This window comes from Carcharhinus amblyrhynchos, chromosome 9 (assembly GCF_965287045.1).
Source record: "Carcharhinus amblyrhynchos chromosome 9, sCarAmb.v2.hapA, whole genome shotgun sequence".
Taxonomy (NCBI): domain Eukaryota; kingdom Metazoa; phylum Chordata; class Chondrichthyes; order Carcharhiniformes; family Carcharhinidae; genus Carcharhinus; species Carcharhinus amblyrhynchos.
The window spans coordinates 108,954,508-108,971,139 of NC_137332.1; the positions used below are offsets into that span (position 1 = coordinate 108,954,508).

General features: G+C 53.1%; 1 protein-coding gene across 1 annotated transcript in view; it reads left to right on the forward strand.

Moving 5' to 3' along the window:
• Positions 1 to 16,364, forward strand: part of LOC145348686 (uncharacterized) — a 119,989-nt gene extending 103,625 nt beyond the window's left edge. The window contains exons 28-34 of the mRNA XM_080196844.1: positions 2,435 to 2,642; positions 4,239 to 4,326; positions 7,524 to 7,665; positions 9,385 to 9,686; positions 12,703 to 12,850; positions 13,788 to 13,885; positions 15,156 to 16,364. Coding sequence (XP_080052970.1) covers positions 2,435 to 2,642; positions 4,239 to 4,326; positions 7,524 to 7,665; positions 9,385 to 9,686; positions 12,703 to 12,850; positions 13,788 to 13,885; positions 15,156 to 16,364 — 2,195 coding nt within the window. The remainder of the gene's footprint in view (positions 1 to 2,434; positions 2,643 to 4,238; positions 4,327 to 7,523; positions 7,666 to 9,384; positions 9,687 to 12,702; positions 12,851 to 13,787; positions 13,886 to 15,155) is intronic.
• Positions 16,365 to 16,632: the final 268 nt, after the last annotated feature.

A 16,632-nucleotide genomic window follows, 5' to 3' on the forward strand; every position in this document is an offset into this window, starting at 1 on the left:
TCGGAGTTGAGAAGGAACTTCTTCACTCAAAGGGTGGTGAATCTCTGGAATCCTCTGCCCGTTGAAGTGGTGGAGACTACCTCGCTAAATATAGTTAAGTCATGGGTAGATAGGTCTTCTGATGGACAGGGGGATTAAGGGTTATGGGGAGAAAGTGGGAAAGTGGAATTGATCCGCTTCAGATCAGCCATGATCTTATTGAATGGTGGGGCAGGCTCGAAGGGCTAGATGGCCTACTCCTGCTCCTATTTCTTATGTTCTTCTATAATGTGGATTCCAGAACTGCACACAATATGACCAGAGTTTTATACAGTTTCAGTATAATCTGCCTGCTCTGATATTCTGTGCCTCATTTAATAAAGTGAAGTATACCATATGCCTTCTTGGTTCACCAGCCCTGCTGCCTCAGGTATACATTCACACCAAGGTCTGCCTGATGCTTTCCAGAGTCCTGCTGTTCATCATGTATTCCCTTACCTTGTTTCTCCTGCCCAATCTTATCTGGATTGAATTCCATTTGTCACTGATTGGCCCATCTGACCAGCCCGTCTCTATCCTCCTGTAATCTAAGGCTACCCTCCTCACTATTTACCACCTCACTAATCATCTCCAAACTTACTGATCAACCCCAGGACATGAACACCATTTTCTCGGTCAAACAGTTGAAGCATTGGTTGGATTTGTGGGAGCAAATCTTCCCATTCTGCCTGCCATGGGAATCGGAGCAGGCGAGGGGCGGACCATGGAAAGATCTCTTGACCTTGGGTGGGATTTTCCAGTTTTGGGGCGGGCGCGGATGGAAAATCCCACCCGTGTATTCACAAACAACAGCAAGTAGAAGGGCAGAATGGGTACAGCACAGAAAGAGGCCATTCGGCCCAATGTGTCTGCACCATGGGAGCATGTGTAAGAGTCACTCTAAGAACCTCATTCCCCTGGCTTTTCTCTCTAACTCGGCTTTTATTTTTCCTTTTCAGTTAATTTATTTATTATAAATTGCAGCAAACAGAGTCTTGCGAAAGGAGCAGATTTATTTATCTTGTGAAAAGTGGAGGATAGTAATACACACGGTGGCACAGTGGGTTAGCACTGCTGCCTCGCAGCGCCTGAGACCCAGGTTCGATTCTGGCCTTGAGTCATTGTCTGTGTGGAGTTTGCACATTCTCCCTGCGTCTGCGTGGGTTTCCTTCAGGTACTCTGGTTTTCTGTCACAGCCCAAAGATGTGCGAGTTAGGTTAATTGGCCACATTAAATTGCCCCTTAGTGTTAGGGTAAATGTGAGGGGTTGTGGGATTAGGGCCTGGGTGGAATTATGGTCGATACAGGCCATATCCCTGTTACCCCATATACTGACCCAACTAACCCCCTAAACCTAGACACCTTAGGGCTGGGGCTGCATGATGGCACAGTGGTTAGCACTGCTGCCTCACAGCGCCAGGGACCCAGGTTTGATTCCCGGCAGAGCCTGCACATCCTCCTCATGTCTGCGTGGGTTCCCTCGGGGTGCTCTACTTTCCCCCCACAGTCCAAAAGACATGCTGATCATGTGCACTGGCCGTGCTAAATTCTGCCTCAGTGTACCCGAACAGGCACCGGAGTGTGGCGACTGGGGGATTTTCACAGTAACTTCATTGCAGTGTTGATGTAGGTCTACGTGTGACATGAATAAATACACTTAAAACTTAAACTTAAATCATAAAAGGTGTAAAATTGATTCTTGATGTGATAGAAAGGGAAATTACGCAGTCATCCCAGCTCCATGCAAGGCTTTTTGAGTTTGATTTATTATTGTCACATCATAGAATCTCTACAGTGCAGAAGGCCCATCGTGCCTACACCAACAACAATCCCACCCAGGCCTTATCCCTGTAATCCCACATATTTACACCGCTAATCCCTCTCACCTAAGCATCCTGGGGCAATTTAACCTGGCCAATCAACCTAACCAGCACGTCTTTCAGACTGTGGGAGGAAACCGGAGCACCTGGAGGAAACCCACACAGACACGGGGAGAACATGCAGACTCCGCACAGACAGTGACCCGAGCCGGGAATCTAACCCGGGTTCCTGGTGCTGTGAGGCAGCAGTGCTAACCACCGTGCCGCCCCACATGTATTTGTGTACAGTGGGTATCGTTTCTTGTGAGCTATACAGATAAAGCATACCATACATAGAGACGGAAATGAGAGGGTGCAGAATATGGTGTTACAGTCACAGCTAGGGTGTCGAGAAATATCAACTTAATGCAAGGTAGGTCCATTCGAAAGTCAGACAGCAGCAGGGAAGAAGCTGTTCTTGAGTTGGTTGATACGTGACTTCAGACTTTTGTCCTACACGCTGCCACCATGTATGAATTGAGCTGGCACGGGACGGTGGATGGGGGTTGGTAATGTGCCCCACCGTGCCTCTTGTGATCCTTCTCTTTTAACTGCAGAGCCTGTTTCGTTTCCATGGGAACTGACCGGCGTGTCACTGGCCGTCCTCTTCGCCATCATCCTGGGAATCTTCGTCGGCATTCACATCGCCAAGAAGCCGAAACGCAAGCGGGGCCCCCTCTGGCTGCCCCCCGGATTCGTCCCGAGCAAGGAATCCAAGAACTACAAGAGGAGGGAGCCGGTGGGGGAGGATGCCATCGGGATGAAGTAAGTTTGGGGAGAGGGAGGGAGCGCTGCTGGGGGAGTGTTCAGGATGATATAGTGGAGGGACCACCCTTCCCGCTGGGCGCGGCAGAGAATCTGGAGACGGTGGTGTGATGGTAATGTAACTGCACGAGCAATCGCGAGGCCTGGACTAATATAGGTGTTCAAATCGCACTCCAAACATAACTCTCTTCCACCTTTTTCCGTCGGGAGAAAGGTACAAAAGTATGGCCAACGGACCCAACCAGTGCGTCTTTCGGATTGCGTGAGGAAAACGGAGAAACCCACGCAGATACAGGGAGAACGTGTAGTCTCCACTCAGGCAGTGACCCGAGCCAGGAATCGAACCCATGTCTCTGGATCTGCGAGGCAGCAGTGCTAACCACTGTGCCACACAGACTCCGCTCAGACTGTGACCCGAGCCGGGAATCGAACCCATGTCTCTGGATCTGTGAGGCAGCAGTGCTAACCACTGTGCCACACAGACTCCGCTCAGACTGTGACCCGAGCCGGGAATCGAACCCATGTCTCTGGATCTGTGAGGCAGCAGTGCTAACCACTGTGCCACACAGACTCCGTTCAGACAGTGACCCGTGCCGGGAATCGAACCCATGTCTCTGGATCTGTGAGGCAGCAGTGCTAACCACTGTGCCACACAGAGTTGAGGGGGTTGAGCTATGAGGAGAGGCTGAATAAACTGGGCTTGTACTCATTAGAGTTTAGAAGAATGAGGGGAGATCTCATTGAGACGTATAAGATGATGAATGGGATGGATAGGATAGAGGTGGAAAGACTCTTCCCGCTCAAAAAGACAGTAGGACTAGGGGGCACAGCCTCAAGATAAAAGGGGGGCGGTTTAGAACGGAGTTGAGGAGGAACTTCTTCACTCAAAGGGTGGTGAATCTCTGGAATTCTCTGCCCGTTGAAGTGGTGGAGGCTGCCTCGCTAAATATTTTTAAGACGCGGGTTGATGGGTTTTTGATAAGAGAGGGGATTAAGGGTTATGGGAAGAAGGCGGGAAAGTGGAACTGAGCAGCGACAGATCAGCCATGATCTTATTGAATGGCGGGGCAGGCTCGAAGGGCTGGATGGCCTACTCCTGCTCCTATTTCTTATGTTCTTATGACTCCGCTCAGACCGTGACCCGAGCCGGGAATTGAACCCATGTCTCTGGATCTGTGAGGCAGCAGTGCTAACCACTGTGCCACACAGACTCCACTCAGACAGTGACCCGAGCCGGGAATCGAACCCACGTCCCTGGATCTGTGAGGCAGCAGTGCTAACCACTGTGCCACACAGACTCCACTCAGACAGTGACCCGAGCCGGGAATCGAACCCATGTCTCTGGATCTGTGAGGCAGCAGTGCTAACCACTGTGCCACCGTGCACATCTCTCCACTTCACCAATTCCGTTAAGCCTACTTCGATGCCAAGACTGCATCGACCAATGTCATTGATTGTAACTCGGGCTCAATCTGAGAGAGGTGGAGAAAGGTGACACTGTGGAAGGGGGTACAAAGAGGGAAGGGGATGGTGAGGAATTACACGTGCTTAATATGTGATGGGAATTTCAGACCCAGTTTGTGTTCTTCCTCCCAGGATCCTGAACCAGGAAACTGACGGTGAAGATGATGAAGACAATCAGAATTCCCTAGTGGACGGTCCACCCAGCACCAAGAAATCCAAGGTAATGAAGAACACACAAGCGAGTGATTAACACAGTGGCAGAGGGAAAAGAATGTAGGAAGGTCTGAGGTCTGAGGAAGGATGCTCTTGCAGTGAATGTTTACCAGGCTGATTTCAGGGATGGCGGGACTGATGTATGAGGAGAGATTGACAGCTTAGGATAGTTTTCACTGGAGTTCAGATGAATGAGGGAGGATTTCATAGAGACTTATAAAATTCAAACAGGACTAGACAGGGTAGATGCAGGGAGGATGTTCCCGATGGTGGGGGAGTCCAGAATCAGGGGTTACAGCCTGAGGATTCAGGGTAGACCATTTAGGACGGAGATGAGGAGACATTTCTTCACCCAGAGAGTGGTGAGCCTGTGGAATTCATTACCACAGGAAGTAGCTGATGCCAAAACATTGCATGTATTCAAGAGGCAGCTGGATATAGCACTGGGGGCGAATGGGATCAAAGATTATGGGGAGAAAGCAGGATTAGGTTATAGAGTTGGATGATCAGCCATTAGAGTGATGAATGGTGGAGCAGGCTCGAAGGGCTGAATGGCCTCATCCTGCTCCTATCTTCTGTGGTTCCACATTATTCACGATGGTGAAAAGCAGAGTGTATTTAATTGCAAGGGAAGGAGGTGAGGGAAGGGGATGAGGGAATAGGGTTGATGACGGAGTGGACCAGGGTGTCATGGAGGAAGTTGTGGAACGCTGACAGTCGGCTGGGGGGGCTGGTGTTGGTGTTGGCGGAAATGGCGTAGGATCACCCGTTGACTGCAGAGGCTGGCGGGGTGAAAGCTCGTTACTGCTGATGAAGTCATTTTGTAATGATTGTAAAGTTGGAAATGCAGCAACTAACTTGCAAATAGGTTACCACGAAGAGCGATGTGATAATGACCAGATAAACAGTGGTTTATGATATTCTCTGAGGGATCCGTATCTGACAGGATGCGAGGGTAGCTCCCCAACTCTTCTTCAAAACAGTGTGGCACGATCACCTAAAAGGGCGCACGGGTGATCAGTTCGAGGTGTCATCTGATACATGGTACCCTCTGACAGTGCAGCACTCCTTCAGTACTGACCCTCTGACAGTGCGGCACTCCTTCAGTACTGACCCTCTGACAGTGCGGCACTCCCTCAGTACCGACCCTCTGGCAGTGCAGCACTCCCTCAGCACTGACCCTCTGACAGTGCAGCACTCCCTCAGTACTGACCCTCTGACAGTGCAGCACTCCCTCAGTACTGACCCTCTGACAGTGCAGCACTCCCTCAGGACTGACCCTCTGACAGTGCGGCACTCCTTCAGTACTGACCCTCTGACAGTGCGGCACTCCCTCAGTACTGACCCTCTGACAGTGCAGCACTCCCTCAGTACTGACCCTCTGACAGTGCGGCACTCCCTCAGTACTGACCCTCTGACAGTGCGGCACTCCTTCTGTACTGACCCTCTGACAGTGCGGCACTCCTTCAGTACTGACCCTCTGACAGTGCGGCACTCCCTCAGTACTGACCCTCTGACAGTGCAGCACTCCCTCAGTACCGACCCTCTGACAGTGCAGCACTCCCTCAGCACTGACCCTCTGACAGTGCAGCACTCCCTCAGTACTGACCCTCTGACAGTGCGGCACTCCCTCAGTACTGACCCTCTGACAGTGCGGCACTCCCTCAGTACTGACCCTCTGACAGTGCAGCACTCCCTCAGTACTGACCCTTTGACAGTGCGGCACTCCCTCAGCATTGACCCTCTGACAGTGCAGCACTCCCTCAGTACTGACCCTCTGACAGTGCAGCACTCCCTCAGTACTGACCCTCTGACAGTGCAGCACTCCCTCAGTACTGACCCTCTGACAGTGCAGCACTCCCTCAGTACTGACCCTTTGACAGTGCGGCACTCCCTCAGTACTGACCCTCTGACAGTGCAGCACTCCTTCAGCACTGACCCTCTGACAGTGCAGCACTCCCTCAGTACTGACCCTCTGACAGTGCAGCACTCCCTCAGTACTGACCCTCTGACAGTGCGGCACTCCCTCAGTACTGACCCTCTGACAGTGCGGCACTCCCTCAATACTGACCCTCTGACAGTGCGGCACTCCCTCAATACTGAACCTCTGACAGTGCAGCACTCCCTCAGTACTGACCCTCTGACAGTGCAGCACTCCCTCAGCACTGACCCTCTGACAGTGCGGCACTCCCTCAGTACTGACCCTCTGACAGTGCGGCACTCCCTCAATACTGACCCTCTGACAGTGCGGCACTCCCTCAATACTGACCCTCTGACAGTGCGGCACTCCCTCAATACTGACCCTCTGACAGTGCGGCACTCCCTCAGCACTGACCCTCTGACAGTGCAGCACTCCCTCAGCACTGACCCTCTGACAGTGCAGCACTCCCTCAGTACTGACCCTCTGACAGTGCAGCACTCCCTCAGCAGTGACCCTCTGACAGTGCAGCACTCCCTCAGCAGTGACCCTCTGACAGTGCAGCACTCCTTCAGCACTGACCCTCTGACAGTGCAGCACTCCCTCAGTACTGACCCTCTGACAGTGCAGCACTCCCTCAGTACTGACCCTCTGACAGTGCGGCACTCCCTCAGTACTGACCCTCTGACAGTGCGGCACTCCCTCAATACTGACCCTCTGACAGTGCGGCACTCCCTCAATACTGAACCTCTGACAGTGCAGCACTCCCTCAGTACTGACCCTCTGACAGTGCAGCACTCCCTCAGTACTGACCCTCTGACAGTGCGGCACTCCCTCAGTACTGACCCTCTGACAGTGCGGCACTCCCTCAATACTGACCCTCTGACAGTGCGGCACTCCCTCAGCACTGACCCTCTGACAGTGCAGCACTCCCTCAGCACTGACCCTCTGACAGTGCAGCACTCCCTCAGTACTGACCCTCTGACAGTGCAGCACTCCCTCAGCAGTGACCCTCTGACAGTGCAGCACTCCCTCAGCAGTGACCCTCTGACAGTGCAGCACTCCCTCAGCACTGACCCTCTGACAGTGCAGCACTCCCTCAGCACTGACCCTCTGACAGTGCAGCACTCCCTCAGCACTGACCCTCTGCCAATATGGAGTGCGAGTCACTGAGCACAGCCTATAGGAACCCTGTGTTTACAGGCTCAGAAGTGGGACATGAGAATGGGGTTAATTTAAAAGGTTTTTGCCTGGTTTTGTATAAAGATTATGTGTTTACTCTGCAGTCTGAGGAAATGCCAATGCTTCCTGATGATCGCAAATGGACCCAAAAACACATCAAAGCAGTGGTGAACGTTCCGCAGTCTGTCGCACTGACCCCACCACAGGAGAATACCGAGAGTGTGGATGTCGATGCACGAGGCCCAGGTAAGTAGGCACAGAATCATAGAATCCCTACAGTGCAGCAGGAGGCCATTTGGTCCATTGAGTCTGCAGGGCCTTATCCAGGCCCACACCCCGTCTTATCCTTGTAACGCCACACATTTAGCCTGCTAGTCCCCTTATTTGCGAAAGGATATATTGGCCTTGGAGGGAGTACAGAGAAGGTTCACCAGGCTGATACCGGAGATGAGGGGGTTAGCTTATGGGGAGAGATTGAGTCGACTGGGCCTATACTGGTTGGTGTTTAGAAGGCTAAGAGGTGATCTTCTGGAGACATATAAGATAATGAAGGGGCTAGATAGGATAGAGGTAGAGAGATTCTTCCTGCTTAGAAAGGAAACAAGAACTAGGGGGCACAGCCTCAAAATAAGGGGGGGGGGGGTTGCAGTTTAGAACAGAGTTGAGGAGGAACTTCTTCTCTCAGAGGGTAGTGAATCTCTGGAATTCTCTGCCCATTGAGGTGGTGGAGGCTAGCTCGTTAAATATGTTTAAGTCACAGGTAGAGAGATTTCTGATCAATAAGGGAATTAAGGGTTATGGGGAGAGGGCGGGAATGTGGAACTGAACCACAACAGATCAGCCATGATCTTATTGAATGGCAGGGCAGGCTCGAAGGGCTAGATGGTCTACTCCTGCTCCTATTTCTTATGTTCTTATGTTCCCCCTAACCTGCACATCTTTGGAAACTAAGAAGAAATTTAGCATGGCTAATCCCCCTAACCCACACATCTTTGGACATTAAGGGACAACTCAGCATGGCCAATCCACCCATCCTGCACATCTTTGGACTATGGGGAGAAACTGGAGCACCCAGAGAAAGCCCATGTAGACACAGGAAGAACGTGCAAATTCCACAGACAGTGGTTCGAGGCTGGAATTGAACCTGGGTCCCTAGTGCTGTGAGGCAGCAGTGCTAATCACTGTGCCACCGTGCCATCCATGACATCAGTCTGTCGCAGCTGTCAGGACAATTCCCAACACTCATGGAGATATAAATTTCTCCTGGCTTCCATGACAACATGGTCTACTCACAGATTCCATGATTACGCCGCCTACTCCCAGTTTCCATGGTGACGTGCCTTCTCCCAAGTTCCATGATTACGTGGCCTACCCCCAGCTTCCATGGCGATGTGGCCTATTCTCAGGTTCCCTGTTTACGCAGCCTCCTCCCAGTTTCCATAGTGATGCAGTCGTCCCCCCAGGTTCCATGACGACGTGGCCTACTCCATGGCAACAGAGCCTGCCACCAAACCGGCTGCCCAGACTCCTGTAAAGTGTCCGCCACTTCCCTGGCATGAACTTTCCCCTTGCTTTTCCTTTGCTTCCAGCTGACTGGATCAATGTTTTCCCAGCTATGGCTTGGATAAAGATGCAACGGTGCGCAGTAGGCCTCAGGCTGTGGTTGGAAGTTGCTGCTGTTCATGCCAGCCGCATTGCCCTGTCCTGCCGTTGGCACATACTGACGCCGTGGGTTTCCTGGCAGCAAATGGGAAATCCCATTGACCATGGCGGGACCAGAAGATTCCGCCACCAGCCAAAAACAGGCCTTTTTGCCAGCGCAAAACACTCCACGATCTGTATAGAAAATCTCATCCTACGTTGCTGTGCCCGCTGCCTTGTCATCCTGCCTCGTACCAGCTCTCTGCTTCTCTTGACGATCTCTATTCATCCCCATTTCCCTGCCCTGCCTGTTATCGGTTTCAGACGGAGTGACGCCGCTGATGTTGGCCGCCTGCGCCGGCGGGGGCCTGGAATCCGGTTACGCCGAGGCGGAGGCCCAGGAAGGCTCAGCGAGCGTTATCATGGACCTCATCAGCCAAGGGGCCAGCCTCCAGCCGCAGACCAACGTGACCGGCGAAACGGCACTGCACTTGGCAGCTCGGTTCTCCCGGGCAGACGCGGCAAAGTGCATGCTGGACATGGGGGCGGACACCAACGTGCAGGATCGATCGGGACGCACGCCCTTACACACCGCCGTGGCAGCTGATGCACAGGGAGTCTTCCAGGTAGAAAAGTGTTTAAAGTTTATTTATTAGTGTCACAAGTCGGCTTATATTAACACTGCGATGAAGTTACTGTGAAAATTCCCTGTCGCCACACTCTGGCGCCTGTTTGGGTACACTGAGGGGGAATTTAGCGTGCCCAATGCACCCTAACCAGCACGTCTTTCAGACTGTGGGAGGAAACCCACGCAGACATTGGGAGAACGTGCAGAGTGCACACAGACAGTGACCCAAGGCGGGAATCGAACCCGGGTCTTGGTGCTGTGAGGTAGCAGTGCCAACTACTGTGTGCCACCATTATCTCCCAGGATAGAGAGAGCGAGAGAGAGAATGAGAGACAACAAAAGGAAAAATTAACTGACAACCATCGTGACTTTGAAGGGGCTGTGTTTGAGGCCTAGTCTCAGGTTGCCCAACGCCTGACTGAACGCATACCCCTGTGCAGACGCGGAATGAGGTTATGGGATAGTATGCTCAGGAGGAGGCCACTCGGCCTTCCGAGTCTGCACCAGCTGTTTAGAAAATGTTCTGCGTTCAAAGCTAAAACTGCAGGCCTGGTCTGGATCAAATAGTTTGGCCTTAATCTAGAGCGAGAATGCCCTCAAGGACATTCAGCTCTGTTGATGGGGGAGGACAGGGCAGAGTGGGAGAAATAATTTCAGGCAAACGTGTAGAAAGAGAAACACAGTTACTCCCCCTCCGACCCCTCCGACCCCTAATTCCCTCTCCAGTGTTAGCTGTGGCTTGTTCACTTTTGCATTCAGACCTGTGAATCAGATTGTGCGCCCAAGCCCCGCTCCACAGTTTTGAGCGCGACAATTCGGGTTGAGTGCAGCGCAGTGGGAAAGGGTGCTGCACTGCCAGAGGTGCCGTCTATGAAATGTCACAGTGAGGGCCTTCTCGGATGTACAGTGCAGAAGGAGGCCATTCAGCCCAACGGGTCTGCACTGACCGCAATCCCACCCAGACCCTATCCGCATAACCCCATGCATTTACCCTAGCTAGTCCCCCTAACACTAAGGGTCGATTTAACATGGCCATTCCACCTAACCTGCACACCTTTCGGATTGTGGAAGGAAGCCAGAGCACCCAGAGGAAACTGATGCAGACACAGGGAGAACGTGCAAACTCCACACAGACAGTGATCCAAGCCGAGAATTGAACCTGGATCTCCGGTGCTGTGAGACAGCAGCAGTAAGCATTGATAATCGATGGGCGCGGCGAGGTGGCAAGGTTGCGCCCTGTGTGTTTAAACATCTCGAGCGGGACTTAAACCCACAACTGTCTGGGTCCTCCTTTCTAAACCCATGACCTCTGCCAGAAGATTGAGATGCGTGATGGGGAATGTGCCAGGGAACAGTGTCTCCCCTTGTCCCCACCACAGCAGCAGCAGCTCCCCCCCACCACCGCCCCCCCCACCCCACCCCCACCGCCCCCTCGCCACCACCCCAACAAGATTTTGTTTAATTGAAAAGCACATTGCTTGGACAAATTCCTTTTACTTTCAGAGGACTAGAGCCTGCTGCTTATGAATGTATGTGACTTCTAGCAAGCCTGACTGATGATCTTAAATGGTATTGTTGGTGTCATTCCTGGCACACTCAGGATTGTGCAGTAAGTGCAGTCCAATTATGGAATCACATCTAATGTTGGACGGTATGTTCTGAGTATTGCCAGCAGGATATTGCCAGCAGGGGCTGGCTGCGTAGGGCCAGTGCTTTGCATATTGCAAGCAGCCGCACTGATGTACTGTTTGACCCAGTCCACCAGTCACTGGGGTGTACCTAGCATCACGCTGGCACTGAAACTCTTGTGTCACATTACTCAGTTGTGTGATAGGCAGAGTCTGTTTATTGGTTTGATGGTAACACTTCTCTTGCTATGCCTAGTTGCAAAGTCAAACAGCTAGCTTCACCTAGATAGGGGGTGGTACAGTGGCACAGTGGTTAGCTCTTCTGCCTCACAGCATTAGGGATCCAGGTTAAATCCCGGCCTTGGGTCACTGTCTGTGTGGAGTCTGCACATTCTCCCCGTGTCTGCGTAGGTTTCCTCGGAATCGGAGCAGACAACGGTCCGACAATGGGAATCTCCGTTGAGCTAGGGCGGGAAGTTCATTTCTAGCCCAAAGGAGGCCATAAAATCCCATCCACAGTATCCAGCATTAGATTTGGTTCCACAACTGGACAGCACTGAGTCAGCATTGAATGTATTGAAGAGGCGGCTGGGTATAACACCTAGGGCAACTGGGATCAAAGGTTATGGAGAGAAAGCAGGATTAGGCTATTGAGTTGGATGATCAGCCCTGAGCGTGATAAATGATGGAACAGGTTCGAAGGGCCAAATGGCCTTCTCCTGCTCCTATCTTCTATGTTTCTATGTAATAATCCCAACTGTGTTAAGAATGAAATGAGCAACCAGTTTAAGGTTATCCCTTGTGATTGCGAGGTCGGGTTGGGGGGTAGGGTGGGGGTGTGTGTGGGGTGGGGGGAATGTGTGGGGGTTTGGCGGTGTGTGTCAGGGGAGTGGTTGCTGTTCCTCAACATTCCCCCATTGCACCCAATCAAACTTGCCTTTGTAAAATTTAAAGAAGGGTGTTTGGGGGTAACAGTTCCCTGGTACATTCTCCACGGTCACACCTCGACCAACCAGAGCTCAGTTGTCAGCCAATCAGCCCTACTTCTCCGGCCGCATGAAGTGTCGTTCTCTTTGAAATTTGCTATTCTTGTGTCTGTCCTGATGAGTGCAGGCTGAAAAACTTTGACGGCACGTCTCTTTATTTCAGCCACACTCGTGTCCTGTACGACCAAGGCCACATCCCGAGACAACAACCTTTTCAGCTAACTCTCGGTCCAGGAATCCCAGGCTGATGATGTGGGCACCTCGAAGCCATGAGCAAAGGCTTTGACAATGGGAAGTGGGGGATACTTGGTTTAGCTGTAAAGCAGGATGCAGAGAGACTGCGCAGTGAGAGGGCCAGCCTAGACACCGGCCCGCGTTAACCTTCCCTTTATTTCCGCAGATCCTCGTGCGGAACAGGTCGACCGATGTGGACGCCCGCATGCACGACGGGACCACGCCGCTGATCCTGGCAGCCCGGCTCGCCATCGACAACGTGGTGGAGGAACTGATAAACTGCAATGCCGATGTCAGCGCCACAGATAATCACGGTACAACACCGGCTCCGACACGCTGAGCTAGAGCAAAAAAACCCAGGTCATCTGGTATTGGGGACGAGGAGGAAAATTTATTCACTCATTTTTTTATGGGACATGGGCTGCTTTGCCCTGGATGGTGTTGAGCTTCTTGTGTATTGCCGGAGCTGCACCCATCCAGGCAAGCGGGGAATATTCCATCACCCTCCTGACTTGTGCCTTGTCAATTGTACATCCACAATGCTGCTCAGGCCAGCATTTATTGCCCATCCCTAGTTGTCCTTGAGAAGGTGTTGGTGAGACGGATTCCAGCATCCGCAGTAATTTGCTTTTCAAGGTTCCTTAGACAGTACTTTCCAAACGTAAGATCGCTACCATCTAGAAGGACAATCACTTGTGGGTCAACCCACAGCACGTTGGACTGCAGCGATCCAACAAGGCGACAGCCTTTTCAGGCAACTGTTTGTCCAGGAATTCCGGGCCGATGACGTGGGAAGGTTAACGCGGGCTAAAGATGTATAGATTAAGTGCATTGACCGTGAAAAATTGCCCAATATTGTCCAAAAACGTGCAGGTTAGATGGATTAGCCATGCTAAATTGCCCCTTATTGTCCAAATATGTGCAGGATGAGTGAATTAGCCATGGTAAATTGCCCCTTAGTCTCCCAAGATGTGTTGGTTAGGTGGATTGGCCATGGTAAATTGCCCCTTAGTGTCCAAAGATGTGCAGGTTAGGTGGATTAGCCATGGGAAGTAGCCCCTTAATGTGAAAAGATGTGTTGGTTAGGGGGATTAGCGGGGCAAATCTGTGATGTTACTACGATAGGGAATGGGAGCGGGCCTGGGCAAGAAGCTTGGCTGGATAGTCAGTGCAGATTTGATGGGCCAAACGGCCTCCTCTTCACTGTAAAGCTTCTATAATACCTGACCCTGTGTCGCTTTGCTCTCTCAGGGAAATCAGCTTTACATTGGGCAGCTGCTGTGAATAATGTGGGCACAGTCACCATTCTCCTGCGCAATGGGGCCAACAAGGATATGCTGGACAACAAGGTAAGGAGCGGGGAAGGGTCTTTGATGGTGAAAGACCTTAACCCAGACATGTCAGTGGAATAAATCACACCCATCAATCCCACTGTGTCACAATCGTGGCAGAGGAGCAAAGATTCATTCCTGATATTTACCTGTCCTGGGAGTGTTTGATGCGGACAGTGTAGAGGGAGCTTTACTCTGTATCTAACCCCGTGCTGTACCTGTCCTGGGAGTGTTTGATGCGGACAGTGTAGAGGGAGCTTTACTCTGTATCTAACCCCGTGCTGTACCTGTCCTGGGAGTGTTTGATGGGACAGTGTAGAGGGAGCTTTACTCTGTATCTAACCCCATGGTGTACCTGACCTGGGAGTGTTTGATGGGGACAGTGTAGAGGGAGCTTTACTCTGTATCTAACCCCATGCTGTACCTGTCCTGGGAGTGTTTGATGGGGACAGTGTAGAGGGAGCTTTACTCTGTATCTAACCCCATGCTGTACCTGTCCTGGGAGTGTTTGATGGGGACAGTGTAGAGGGAGCTTTACTCTGTAACTAACCCCATGCTGTACCTGTCCTGGGAGTGTTTGATGGGGGACAGTGTAGAGGGAGCTTTACTCTGTATCTAACCCTGTGCTGTACCTGTCCTGGGAGTGTTTGATGGGACACTGTAGAGGGAGCTTTACTCTGTATCTAACCCCGTGCTGTACCTGTCCTGGGAGTGTTTGATGGGGACAGTGTAGAGGGAGCTTTACTCTGTATCTAACCCTGTGCTGTACCTGTCCTGGGAGTGTTTGATGGGGACAGTGTAGAGGGAGCTTTACTCTGTATCTAACCCCGTGCTGTACCAGTCCTGGGAGTGTTTGATGGGGACAGTGTAGAGGGAGCTTTACTCTGTATCTAACCCCATGCTGTACCTGTCCTGGGAGTGTTTGATGGGGACAGTGTAGAGGGAGCTTTACTCTGTATCTAACCCCGTGCTGTTCCTGTCCTGGGAGTGTTTGATGGGACAGTGTAGAGGGAGCTTTACTCTGTATCTAACCCCATGCTGTACCTGTCCTGGGAGTGTTTGATGGGGACAGTGTAGAGGGAGCTTTACTCTGTATCTAACCCCGTGCTGTACCTGTCCTGGGAGTATTTGAAACAGATAGTTCTATCTTTCCCAGTGCTGCGATCTGGACAGTCTCTGCACACTATATTCTGGGGAATGTTGAGCAAGTTGATACTTGGCGATGACTGAGTGTGGGATTGTGTTGACTCATCTCTGTCTCCTGTTGCATTTCTCTTTCTGGTTCCAGGAGGAGACACCTCTCTTCATCGCAGCTCGAGAGGGGAGTTACGAGACTGCCAAGGTCCTGCTCGAACACCTAGCCAACCGGGACCTGGCTGACCACATGAACCGGCTGCCCCGCGCCATCGCCAGCGAGCGCCAGCACCACGACATCGTCCAGCTCCTGGACGACCGTAGCCTGCCGCCCGATCCCGCTGTCACCCCCTCTTCGCCCTTTCCTGCCCTCAAACCCCCAAAGAAGGGGAGGAGACAGGGATCGCGGGGGCCAGTTTGCCCCAAGGAAGGTGGGGAGTGTGGCAACAGGGCAGCGCCGTGCCAGGGGGCGGGTGCCCTGCGGGATACGTCTCTACCCCCCCAGATAGACTTGAACCATTCCCTCTACATCCCCCAGGCCCTGCCCTGTGCCTACCAAGCAGCCCCGCCCACCTTCCTTCCTCCGTCCTACGCAGTGCTGCCAGTGGATGGACACCACAACAGTCCCCATGCCAACCTGAACAGCGCCCACCATCTTGGCGTGGGCCAACTGTACCACTGCCGGACGCCCAACCTGAGTGGCCCCCGGATGCTGCGCGTGCCAGCCCCGAATGGCAGCAGGGTAATGGCAGTGGGCGCACCTCACCAGGGCTACCCCGAAAGCCCCTGCCTGATGGGCATGAGTCGGCACCGGGTCCCAGAGCCGGCATGCGGCTACGCGCCGGCTCACCAGAGGGAGATGCCGGGACGCTGTGACCCGGCCTGGCAGCTGAGCATCTACCCGGGGCAGAACCAGGAGTGTTGGGCGCGGACGGGCGGTGGGCCCGGGTGTGGGCAGAGGCCACCTGGCCACCCGTGCCAACCCTGCCAGGTGCCCACGCCCGTCCCGAGCGGTGACTGCGAGCGGCAGGGGGTGACCTGCCAGCAGTCAGGCCTCGCCGGGCCGGTACCCATGGGAGTCGGGGGTCTGCCCCAGGAGGGACCATCAGGCGAGGAGCCAAGCTGTTATGCCACCGCACTGCCAACCATCCAGGAGCAGACCAGCCTGTACCCGACCCCGCCATCCCAGCACAGCTACCCATCCCCACCTGACACAGATGTCCCTCCCCCTCGCCAGGGGCGCCACCCCTTCCTGACGCCCTCCCCCGAATCCCCCGACCAATGGTCGAGCTCCTCGCCGCATTCCAACCGCTCTGATTGGTCGGATGGGATCATCAGCCCCGCCTCCGAGGCTGCACTTTGAGGTAAGGGGCGGGAGGTGGGCGCGGAGGGCGAAGGAGGTTGAGGGGGGGTGGACCAAAGGTCATGTCAGCTGCACTGATTTGTGGGTAAAGGGGCATGGCTTTGCCTCTGTGTGAGCATCATGCTAAAGAGGGAGGGAGGAAGGTGGTCCATGCGGCAACCAGTTGGTTCACTGGTCTGCATCTGCATGGAGATCGCTCCTATCAGCCATGCCAATCTGTTACCACGTGCGCCAAGGACACTGGACCGAGAGAGCAGGGCACAATCAC